This window comes from Tachypleus tridentatus, chromosome 10, assembly GCF_004210375.1.
Source record: "Tachypleus tridentatus isolate NWPU-2018 chromosome 10, ASM421037v1, whole genome shotgun sequence".
NCBI classification, from domain to species: domain Eukaryota; kingdom Metazoa; phylum Arthropoda; class Merostomata; order Xiphosura; family Limulidae; genus Tachypleus; species Tachypleus tridentatus.
This window is the reverse complement of record NC_134834.1, coordinates 173,144,291-173,157,036: the sequence shown is the minus strand read 5'-3', so window position 1 is coordinate 173,157,036 and position 12,746 is coordinate 173,144,291. Positions and strand designations below refer to the sequence as shown.

General features: G+C 34.2%; 1 protein-coding gene across 3 annotated transcripts in view; it reads left to right on the top strand.

The window, feature by feature from the left end:
* Positions 1-12,746, top strand: part of LOC143230932 (uncharacterized) — a 54,746-nt gene that overhangs the window by 40,076 nt on the left and 1,924 nt on the right. For all 3 annotated transcript variants that reach the window (XR_013016697.1, XM_076465260.1, XM_076465259.1), the window contains exons 2-3: positions 6,966-7,057; positions 11,528-11,720. Coding sequence is in view for 2 of the 3 variants with exons in the window: in XM_076465260.1 (XP_076321375.1) it covers positions 6,966-7,057; positions 11,528-11,720 (285 nt within the window). In the remaining variant the exon portion in view is untranslated. The remainder of the gene's footprint in view (positions 1-6,965; positions 7,058-11,527; positions 11,721-12,746) is intronic.

Genomic DNA, 12,746 nt, shown 5'->3' with positions numbered 1-12,746 from the left:
ATAAGTTATCACTGACTTATGAAATACGCACCCATTAGTTAGTTCTCTTCCCACTCTTCAGATAAGTATTTTGATTGCAGGGGGAATTTGCAATAAGTTTATTTTATCGTCTTGCTGTTTAATATTGTAAATGGAATGATACCACAGACAAGAGTAACTTTTCCATTTCCTTAGGTATTCTGCATAAGAAGTAAAATAACAATTTGTATCTAATAAAGCCAGTTCGACACAGCTTGGTTGTAACGAAATCCTGTTTTTAAAACGATTACCTTTAAAACCTTTTCTTCTCCTGGGAGAAGAACATTTTACAGGATGCACTTTGAGATTTATAAGCTTTATAAGGGAATACGCTTAAGTGGTATAGGATGTTTTAAAATTATAAAATTAAATTGTTTTTCATCATTTTCAGTTAGTATATCAAATTTATCCATAAGTGAAGTTATTGCAAATCCCGTCTGTTGTAGACACGGTAATTTGTCCTTACAATATATTACACATGACGTGGCGTTTATTCAAATATTCACCTCGCAATGATGAAAGAGAAAGTTATCAATATGCGAGAAAAGCAATTCCGGTATACAGTATGACACGGTTTGCTTGCAGACAACTTGTATCATACCCTTAGACATTCCAGGATAAACGTATGATTCTACATATGTCTCTGGTATAATTGTAGTCATCTAGAATAAAGAGATATATTTTACTGTAATTCCAAGATATCTTTTGTAATATCTCTTGAAATCAATAACAGGATAAAAGGCTTGCAATTCGATGTGACACCCTACATCAACTTCTGTGAAATCAAAATTGAAAACAGAAAATAAACAGCGGACTTGAGACACGATGTGATATCCTCCATCACCTCTGACATCAAAACAAAATAAAGGGCATGAGACACGATGCGATATCCTCCTTCACCACCACGTGAAAGCAAAATGTAAATTATGTACATAGTACCTGTACATAAAACACCACAATTTATCTTTTTATCTGAAATAGGTTTTCAGAATTAGTAGGTTCCTGAGACATAGTTAAAAGTTCTCACAGAATTTAAACTGAATTTTAGTTTTTCAAATGAAACATTTTTAGAAAATTAGTATTTTGCAGTCGAAGTGGTCTTAACTATTGTCTTTATTAAATTAGTTTCAATGTCAAAATACTACCAAAAACACATTATTACAAGAAAAAGACCGAGTGCACAGACTATTTCACTCCTTCTCTCGGACGACTTCACTTACATTATATTCCTTGTTTGCAACACCTTAAAACAACTTTAGTCACATTACATTCGGTTTTTGTGCGATATTAGAACAGTTTTTTACACTAAATGTCACGTGGTGATTAGAAAGAGCATTACGCAGTGCAGTGCATTGTATGCTACAATAAAGTAAAGGAAGGTGTATCACTGGAGCGTTAGTGTGTTACGAGGATACAAATGTCACAGGTGCCGTGTATTGTCACCAGGAACGCCACCATGACGTGATCTGTCATCAATTACAACAACTGTTCAAAATGGGCTTCTCGATGTTCAGAAAGCAGTGCATCTGTGAGACAAAGGACACTACAGTAACAGCATGCACATCATCTGATATATTGACCATTTCTTCAATAAATGTTCGGCTTCGCACAGTACATCAGTTACTTCATATCCCTTCCCAACCAGAAATCACCTGTGTTAGGTTCAGTGAAGAAAGTGGCCGTTGAATAGGGTGATGTGAAATAATTCTGTCCTAAAAGTGCTTAAGCAAGACGATTGCATCTGGATATTAATATGCACAGGTGCATGAAAACCATGCAGATTATCATATGTCACTGCTGCAGCATGGAAATCACGTTGGTTGTGTGCACTGCATGGTAACGTGGTGGTGGTTCTTCAAAACTCACGGTCTGATAACATAGAATATTATGTGAGCAAAGCTATTTTAAGGTTGTAAAATAACGAACGTATGTCACCGCAGCAAATGTTACATAATGATTAGTATCATGTAGTGTGCAAGAAATGTTACATGTTGATTAGTATTATGGAGGTGTGCAAGAAATGTTACATAACGATTAGTATCATGGAGGTGTGCAAGAAATGTTACATAAGGATTAGTATCATGGAGGTGTGTAGGAAATGTTACATGTTGATTACTATCATGGAGGTGTGTAGGAAATGTTACATGTTGATTAGTATCATGGAGGTGTGTAGGAAATGTTACATGTTGATTAGTATCATGGAGATGTGTAGGAAATGTTACATGTTGATTAGTATCAGGGAGGTGTGCAGGAAATGTCACATGTTGATTAGTATCATGGAGGTGTGCAAGAAAAGGTACATGCTGATTAGTATCATGGAGGTGTGCAAGAAAAGGTACATGCTGATTAGTACCATGGAGGTGTGTAGGAAATGTTGCTCGTGGAATAATTCTCAACAAGATAATGCAGTTACTTAACAATGTACGTGTTGCTGCTTCTAGATATGGTGGAGTATGCTTTGTCAGTGCATTTCGTATTGGTAAGCCATGAATCATCACGTTGCAGTATCGCCAAGAACAGCAACACAAAATTAGTAAGTTTTGTTAAATATATCTCGTTCAGTGTTTTATGTAAAGAAACATTCTCAAAGTTGACTTAGCATTCTTACGAATAATTTAAATCGGCAAATGCAGACACTGCGCAACATAGTGTGCACTTCTGCAATGTTCACTTGTATTGACTCGTTCTGCTTTAGCATGGCTGATCGATGGCATCGATAGTTTTGGTAGGTTTCGGTGGTCTGATTGTTTTTATGAGGGCAAAATGTTTCATAAATTTCTTTTTATAAACTTGCTCACAGCAACAGTGGAATAAAGCTTTCTATGGATGTTATGCAGTCCATAGTATTCCCTGTGAGCTGCCTTGACATGCAACTTTTGTAGTAACAACAGTTCACTAGTTCATATTTCTGTGCATTCATGTTGGTTAATTAAAATAGCTGCACTTGCAATCTACAGGCCCATTTACATTCATGAAAAATACTGGAAAGAAAAGAATGTAGCGCCTCTGGCGGTACACAAAGTTACACAAAGAGGTATTTTGATCGCACTATTTATTTAAGTCTCCTGTGCAATTCCACCTACCTATGCCATACTGCTTATGAAATATGATTCGCTAATGCGTGAAAATTTCTTTATACTCAGCTGGTACAACCTTAGAACACTTTTAAACACATTATTGTTGTTATTTGTACGTTTTTAAAACACCTACACTGTATTCATTATTTCTATTATTTTTTAATTTGCGCTGATTGGATAGAGTAGTGATTTTAAAACATAAAGCCAAATTAAATCGATTTCAGTATTTTTATCTATAATATTATCAAAATTAAGCTCCAAGAAATACAGTCTGATACCGGAAAGAAAACTAAACAAAAAGTAATTCACAAGTTTCTGTGAAAACTTCTGGGTAATAGAATCTTTCCGAAAGTCTAGTTCATGCCTAAGATGTTTCTAGAAAGTTGTATTCTGTTTGATTAGGTTCCAAGAGAATAATGTTTTGAAAAGAATCTCGTTGGTTTTGACATAGACAATACTGCCAGGCATCTAAACAACGCAGCAAGACTATATTTTTTCAAGCCCCAGGGGTGTAGCGACGGTTTCTAGCTGCAGCTAGAACCTAAATATAGATAGAAATGGATTTAAACACAAGAAAGGTACAGCTTATTGAAAACACTTGACAAGAGGAAGAAAATCGATTATTATAGTGTTTCCCTTTATTTGTTTGAATAAAAGAATTGTCAGGGGTTTGATTCCCCTTGGTGGGCTGAGCAGATAGCCCTTTGTGGCTTTGCTATACGAAACACACACACACACATAAAAGAATTGTAAAGTATGAATAGTATAATTTTACCAACATTTTTGTTGTTACATATTAATTCGATAAGAACCTGACAATTTCTGTTTTCGCAAAAACTCTCCTTTTGAAAGACTACCAGTTTACAAACAAGATATATATGCAAACGAATTATTTTGTTGTTTAAGACTACGGTGCGCAAAATGTGGGATGCTTTCCCAAGAGGGACGTGAAGAATCGGTAGAGGGCGCACAATTATGACTGTAGGAGTATGTATATAAATTATTTCTGAAAGTACCAATTTAAAAAAACAAAGAATTTCCAAATTTTATTGTATACACATTACTACTACTAAGTAATATAGTAATAACAATTAAAACAGGAAAATAACATACACAATATATACAGAAATATATTATACGTGGCTGGATGGGCGCAAGAAAACGTATTTAAAAGAGAATACTATGAAAGTGTCCTGACATCATTGGTTTACGTCATTCTTTCTTGAATACTTTCGTTTGTCGAACTTTAGTTATAATATCAAATACAGTAAGTGTAGTGAATCTCGGAACGAAAGTTAAATTTAAAGCTACATCAAGAATGCTTAATAAATGTTGTATTGTTTACAGTTTTCTTTGTGCAAGTACCGTGTTACTTACAGTTTACTTTAAATAAATGTTGTATTGTTTACAGTTTTATTTGTGTAAGTACCGTGTTATTTACAGTTTGTTTTAAATAAATGCCATATTTTTACAGCTTTCTTTACGTGAGCACCGTATTATTTACAGCGTTCTTTACTTGAGTACGGTATTATTTACAGCTTTCTTTACGTGAGTACCGTATTATTTACAGCTTTCTTTACTTGATTGAGTACTGTATTATTTACAGCTTTCTTTACTTCAGTACCACAATTCATTCGTTGGTAAAAGATTAGCCCAAGAGTTGGTGGTGATGACTAGCTGCCTTCCCTCTAGTCTATCACTGTAAAAACATTAGGAACGGCTAGCGTAGATAGCACTCGTGTAGCTTTGTGCGAAATTCTAAATAATCCAAATACTTGAGTACCTTATTATTTATAATTGTCGTTAAACGTGTGCCATATTATTTACCGCGTTCTTCAGTGGTTTTTTTTCTCTTATAGCAAAGCCAAATTGGCTCTTTGCTGAGTTCACCGAGGGGAATCGAATCCCTCATTTTAGCGTTCTAAATCCATAGACTTACCGCTATACTAGCGGGGGACTTGAAGTCAGTCCTATACTGTTTCAGTTCTCTTGACGTTTACCTTGATGTTAGTTACCTCTTGTAAGCTAAGGTAATATTGACTGAAGAATGGAATATGGTCATCTTAGTACTGTGGTTTCATACGTTTTTAAGCCTGGCATGGAATTTCGCACAAAGCTACGAGAGGGCACTTGCGCTAGCAGTATCTAATTTTGCAGTGAAAGACTAGGGGAAAGGAAGCTCGCCATCACCACTCACTGCCTACTTCTGGGATACTCTTGTACCAACGAATAGTGGGATTGACCGTTACATTATAACACCCCTACGGCTGAAAGAGCGAATATCTTTGGTAGGACAGGGATTCGAATCTGCAATAGTCAGATTGCGAGTTGAGTCCTCTAACCACCTGAACATGTCGAGCCATATCAAAGGTCTCGCTTAAATACGAAAAACAATTCTTTTATAGTTTAATATCTATTATTTGAATAATGGTCTAAACACACGCCAAGGATTAACACCATATTGTCCACGATAATTATACGGAAGCTAAATTCAAGATTCCTTACTTTAAAGGAGTTGCTTGTAAAAAAAAAAGAACCTTATTTAAGTAAGAGGTTCTTGAAATATCGGAGAAAACTATACAGAAATAAACATATAAAAGTAAGTTGGTAAAAGCTGGTACTACTTTAGTTTGAATTAACTATTCACTTCAGTTTCTCTCACAATATTAATGCTTTTTGAACAGTTCTCATTCAGGAGAAACGAAGAAGAATAGTGAACTATTCGAAAAGCGCTTCAATTTTGGGCACCGCTTTAAAACTATTATAGTTTGTTGATGTGATTCTGTGTGCTAACTTCTAGATCAGAATAATATATGTAGTATCAATCTTTTGCCCCCCGCTAGTACAGCGGTAAGTCTACGGATTTGCAACGCTAAAATCAGGGGTTCGATTCCTCTCGGTGGGCTCAGCAGATAGCCCAATGTGGTTTTGCTATAAGAAAACACACACACATCAATCTTTCATTTTTTTATATAAACTTTGTTCACTAGGTGATTCAAACCAAACCACTGTAAAGAGGGTATAACAATTTATAAGTAGTTCTTCGGATCAGATAGGAGCTGATGGGAAGTTTGCGTGTAGTCTTTTCTGAACTATATAGAATAAAAGATATCCTGGTGTGTACTGCACTGTGTAATGATAGTCTATGTTTTATTACAGCCATATATATATGTACTTATTTATCCATTTAACCATCAGTCTATCTACTTATCTGTCTGTTCATATAACATGTGTATGCTTTATAAACTACACAATATCAATAGATCGTGAGATAAAAAAACTAAAAAAAACTCTCGTGCATATGTGACGAAAAGAAAAACTATAAAATAATATGAAGTTAAAAAAATATTGTGAACAATGTGCCTAACACTGTAACGTTTTAGGCACAATTTTTTTTTAAGTTGAATAATTTCTTCCAGGCCCGGCATGGCCAGGTGGTTAAGGTATTCGACCCGTAATCTGAGGGCCATGGGTTCGAATCCTCGTCACACTAAACATACTCACTCTTTCAGCCGTGGTGGGCGTTATAATATTACGATTAATCCCACTATTCTTTGGTAAAAGAGTAGCCCAAGAGTTGGCGGTGGGTGGTGATGACTAGCCGCCTTCCCTCTAGTCTTACAATGCTAAGTTAGGGACGGCTAGCGCAGATAGCCCTGGTGTAGCTTTGCGCAAAATTAAAAACAAACAAACAATTTCTAACAAGCATAAAAAGCGATACTACATCAGCATATCTCCTGATGATTACCATCTCTGTTGGAACTTGAAATATATTCCAACCTTTGTATTTTATTTTTATATAAGTAATAAAACTGAAACTAACGCAATTTCTTATAAAACTTCCACATTTGTATTGTTTTTCCCCAACAGATGAAGTCTTGGAGAAACCCGTGTCGGTACTGTTAGACAGTGAGGAATATGAGTTGATATTTATCGATCATCCCATTAAGGCTGACATAATGGTAACCATTTTCAGCTTATATTCGTATTATCAGCTTTTATGACGTTACCTTTCCCAATGTTAACATGTAGGAACTTCATATTCTGTAGTTGTTGTTTTTATATAATTTTAGTGTTAGAATCAAAACCGTTAATTATACCTTAAATCAAGTAAGCTTGTGATTTAGTCCTAGTTCTGTTCGTTTCCTTAGTTGATATAATTGTTTGATCTAACATGTAATCGAAGAAGAAAAGGTGAGTTTATCGTTATTGCTTGAATAATACCGCTTAACAAGACAATAGGAGGCGTCAATGGAAACTGAATTTTATATGGTTGCTTACATGATATATATATATATTTTCACGTAACATATAGTACAATAAGACAAAATAAATGTATTGTTATTCCTGTAATAGTAATAATATATTATACATTCACGTAATATATATGTTTGGTCATATACTGAAGTCTCTTTGAATTCGAATTTGAGTTTCAGAAACATGGCTTGACACTAATATCGACAAACACAAACGTGTGCAAGCCAAGCGGGACCATAATATATTTGTTCAAGGCGTTGCCTAACGAACCAATGATAACATAGTTTTAAGTGATGTCTGTACGCACCGGATCAACGTGTTACAGCACTGTAAATGCGTGGATCAACAAATTATGTACTTTAGATAGTTAGCCAAGTAGGTCATCACGTCTTGAATCAATACGTTATTGAAACACTCAATAACGTTGTCTCAGTTCTTGCTAGGACTCGTAAACATATTCTTTATTATATAGGTGTAAATGTGAGCAGGCTGGGATTCTACTACCTAAATATATTATGAGAATACTGTCAAGGGTAGGGATGACAAACGATATCCTGAGTGTATCGTGTAGTTTCTCTTGTAAATAACGTACTATCCTGACATTCATACTTGTGACAAAATATGGTGGATGCGACGTTTCTCTTACATCATCAAATGCACTGTGTAAAGAGAAGTGTGATTGGATAATTCGTCAACGCGTTGAGTTTGTACGTTACGACTCCACCTACAAGGTCGTAACGCATTGATTCGACGTGTAGTGTAAAGTATAGCTACTTGTTGAATCAATACTTTATGGCCCTGGGAATGCTCGTTCGAGTGCACTGATATTCAGGCATCCAACATTGGTTCAAAAATATATCTATAATATACTCAAAGAATTCGTTGTTCTTCTTTAGATGACATATATAATACATCTGGTGAATGTGAAATTATAGTGTTACATATTGTTGGACGTAACATATAGTACACCTAGTGACTGTGAACATATTCGTCTGGAATCACTGTTCGACATAACATGTAGTACACTTACAGAATGCAAAAGTATTTTTGTTGTTTTTCATGATACTACAAGTAGAACACCTAAAGAGTGTCAACATGTTGTTATTAACAAGGTGTTACTGTTTGTCATTATTTAACAAACAGTACACCATTATTAATGTTTACATAACAGTAATGTTTGAAGTAGCATGTGATGCGTCTGGATAGCATGAATGTATTGTAGCTGTTTAAACTGTATTATTCCTTGGCATAAATACATTACGCATACATTACGCTTGGAGTATTTAAAAGTAATGTTGTTGTTTACGTAATACTTTTGCTTAGTATAATATTTTGTACACTGGAAGATGTAAGTGTACGTTTTTACATTATCATTTCATATAACGTACGATAAATCTGGAGAATGTTCATATCATTGATTACATCTCTCATACAGTAATAGTTATTAGACTCGTATTTTAAAAATAGTGTTCTTTGTTCGGTCTGTAGGATTTTTTAAAAATGAAAATATGAGTACTTGATAATATGTCTACCACACTTTAACTACCTTGTCAGTTGAACATGTATTTCGCATAATACTGTGTGGGGTAAAAGAAACACAGAAACGCTCGGATCGCCCTCTATATACGCCATTTGTTAGAATAACTCTTTTTACAGTACTTACGTGGACTGTAGACAGTACAGTCTGACGATGGGCTCTACCTCGGAACGTCATCCTTTTTTAAATTAAAATATTAAAAACTTGACGACTGTTCAACCTATTATTTAGTTTTAAAAATACATTAAGCTAAATACTATTTCTGCATGCTACCTAATTAAAGTCGTATAGCAAAACTTAATATTATTGTTTGTGAGTTAGGTAACACAGTTTATAATCTGTGAATATAATAATATAGTTTTCATGTGATATTATTGTTCGAGAAAGTATCACTGTATAACATGAAAGTATGATTGTTGTTTATGTTCGATTGTTACACGTGAATGTATTGTTAGTGATTTGTCTGACATCATTGTTTGACATAACAGGATGTGATTGCTTCATTGTTATTTTTTATTGTTAAACCTATCACAAAAGCGAGTGTGTAGCAGATACCCAATTATTATTTTTAGTACTTAAATTGTGTAATGAATAAGTTAGTTGACACTTAACAGAGTACATGTCAAGGACAACAGATCGAAATGGAAATACGAAATCACGCTGTAATACTGTAACAGTTAAATTTCAGTCATCAAACTCATCAGTTTTAGGTGTGTAACAATTATTTTATAAATAATAATGTGAGAAACATATCAGATACTGGAAATGTCACACGTAGTATCGATACTATCACACGATACTATTTTATAATCCTCATTAATTATAGACAAATGAGTGTTGCGTCAGTTTAATAATTTTCTCTAAAATGTTAATCCTATGCAAAAATATGCTTGTAATCTGCGATTTTGGTAAATCACACAATTTCCTGTACTATCTGTGTGACCTTTAGAACTATTCATTGGTGTATCTATAAGAAACTTTTGAGCAATCAAGAGCACAAAAAGTAAGACAAAAAAAATCAAACACATGATGACTTAAAAGTGACCACTGACTTTTATGGGTTTTGCGCGAAACTTCCTTCAACAATAAATGTTCCATGTTTGAAATGAAACTGCTGATCAGTTAATCTTTTTTTTGTTTGCAGACTGCAACTGATTACAAGATCCCGACAGAACGAATGTCGTTCAGGATCATAACTCTTGCTTACAAAGCTTAAGCCACGTAATATTTTAACAAACACATAATAACCCATCAACTGATTGAAAACGTGCATCTGAAGAAAACTTGTGAATTTACTTTGTTTGTTTTTTTTATTCAGTTTTTATCTTTCTCTTCCGCCAGGCCAGGCATAGCCAGGTGGTTAAGGCGTGCGACTCGTAATCTGAGGGTCGCGGGTTCGCATCCCTGTCGCGCCAAACATGTTTGCCCTTTTAGCCGAGGGGGCGTTATAATGTTATGGTCAATCCCACTATTCGTTGGTAAAAGAGTAGCCCAAGAGTCGGCGGTGGGTGTTGATGACTAGCTGCCTTCCCTCTAGTCTTACACTGCTAAATTAGGGACGGCTGGCACAGATAGCCCTCGAGTAGCTTTGTGCGAAATTCAAAAATCAAACAAAAATTCACTTCATTATTCTTCATCTGACGACAGGTACGTGTTTCATCACTCGATGAAATTAAAAACTTCATTATATGGAGTAGATTGTTCAATGTATATCGTCCTATAAATCAGTAATTCATGGTGCTACGTAATATACTAAGTAATTATTTCTATTTTCCTAGTTAAATTGGAATATATTTAAAATACAGCAATGTTTTTCTCAATCCTAAATAAAGTCGATAAATTATGGGGTACTGTTTCCTAAGTAAAATTATTTAATAGAGGCAAACTTCACGATATATACTCACACTGCAAAAACAGAAGTTTCTTTTATTGCAATGTCTTTTTACAGCAAACCTTACAACCGTGTGAAAAATTTCTAAACTTTAAGTTGTTTTAATCTTTATGGCATAACAAGCCGAGTTTAAAATATTTCTGCATAAAATTAATTTTGTTTGTTTTAACTGACAAATAACAGTTTTTATTATTGGTAAATATACGATTTAAAACTATGAGTGACAAACAACAAAAAACACCAGTTTTAAATTAAGGAAAGAGATGGTGTAAGAAGGTCAGTTTCTTGGTAGTTATTCAAGTTTTGGGTTTGGAATGGTCAGAAGTAATTATGTATTCTTTTCCTACCTCCTCATGGATGTGATAAGAAACTTGTTGGAATACGTATTCTTGGTGCACAAGTTAAGAGCTTGTATTATTAGATACGCTTGTGTTATACTCTACTTAAAAATGTTGTTTTTTTATTTTTGAATTTCGCGCAAAGCTACACGAGGGATATCTGCTCTAGCCTTCCCTAGTGTTGCAGTGTAAATCTAGAGGGAAGGCAGCTAGTCATCACCAACCACCGCCAACTCTTGGGCTACTCTTTTCCCAACGAATAGTTGTTTTTAGTTTGTGAAGTATTTTTCTAACATTTGTTTTTTAATACTTAAATAAGTATATTGATAGTTTTTATTGTAGAGTAAATCGATTTAAATATTAACGTTTTCTGATCTTGAATCAAGTTTTTGTCTATTTTGACGAATAGGATTCCGACGATGAAATTGCCTCTTCTGCTGATGCTTACGTAGTAGTTTACTCTGTAGCCGATAGGAGTACTTTTGAAAAGGCTATTGACATCCTTTTCTGCCTCCGAGAACGAGGCTATACAGCAACACAAGCTGTAATTCTGGTAGGCAACAAAACAGACATGGTTAGATCGAGAGATGTCACGAGAGAAGGTATGGTATAATTCCTCTTCCATATTGGTTTAAACAACAACAAAAATATAATATTATTAAACAACTTTTACTTCATTTCTTCAGAAGCACACATATCACATTTTATAAATATATTCATAAGTAAAGGATTATCTTAACTTTTAGAAAACACTAAAATGTAAATGTTAAATATCCTCCGGTACTTTCAAACCTTTCTTCATCTTGAAATTCTGAAAAACAAGTCGTTTAAATATTAACATATAAAAGTCTAAATATTAAACCAGTAAATGATGGAGCTGTTTAATGATTTATTTGAACTTACTGTAATATTTATAATAAGTTAATTTTTGTTTATCACTGTTTTAGGATAACTGATTATTTGATGGCTGTTCGCCCCTGTACAAAACAACTGTTTGATGTTAATATTTCCAGAAAAGTTTATATTATTACTAAATAAAAACCTCTGCCTGAAACCGGTGAAACAAACCTAATTCAAGTATTCTGAATAATTAAACTCTCTTGCACAGGATTATTAAAATGTTTATTTGTTAGTTTCATATTTTCCTGTGTTCTGACATATTCGTATTTATAATTCAATAACCATATTTTTTTTTAGTTTAAGCTCAAACTACCTGTAAAACTTTGGGAATTTTATTTTTATTTATTTTTACACATTTTTTTTAAGAATTATCGTGGAAATGACGCTTTGAGGGGAAGTAGGTGGTAACAGTCATTTTCTGTCATGGAGATAATGAATGGATCAGACGAAGTAGAACTGCTTGTTGTAAATGCAGTTAAAACATATTCATTCAGAACTCAATAAAATGTGCCTTTCTTCACTCGTCTTAAAAGGTACAAGCTTTCCCTATTTGATTTGAGCAGGGATACACACATGTATTTCAGTAACAGAGACACAAAAGGCCCCACTATAACAAAAACATCGCTTTCTAATTTATTTTGGATTCTGACCTTGGTATTTGTCTTTGTCTTAATGCAAGTTCACACATAGTTATTCGTGCAGTTCAACCAAAAACAAAGACTGACTGG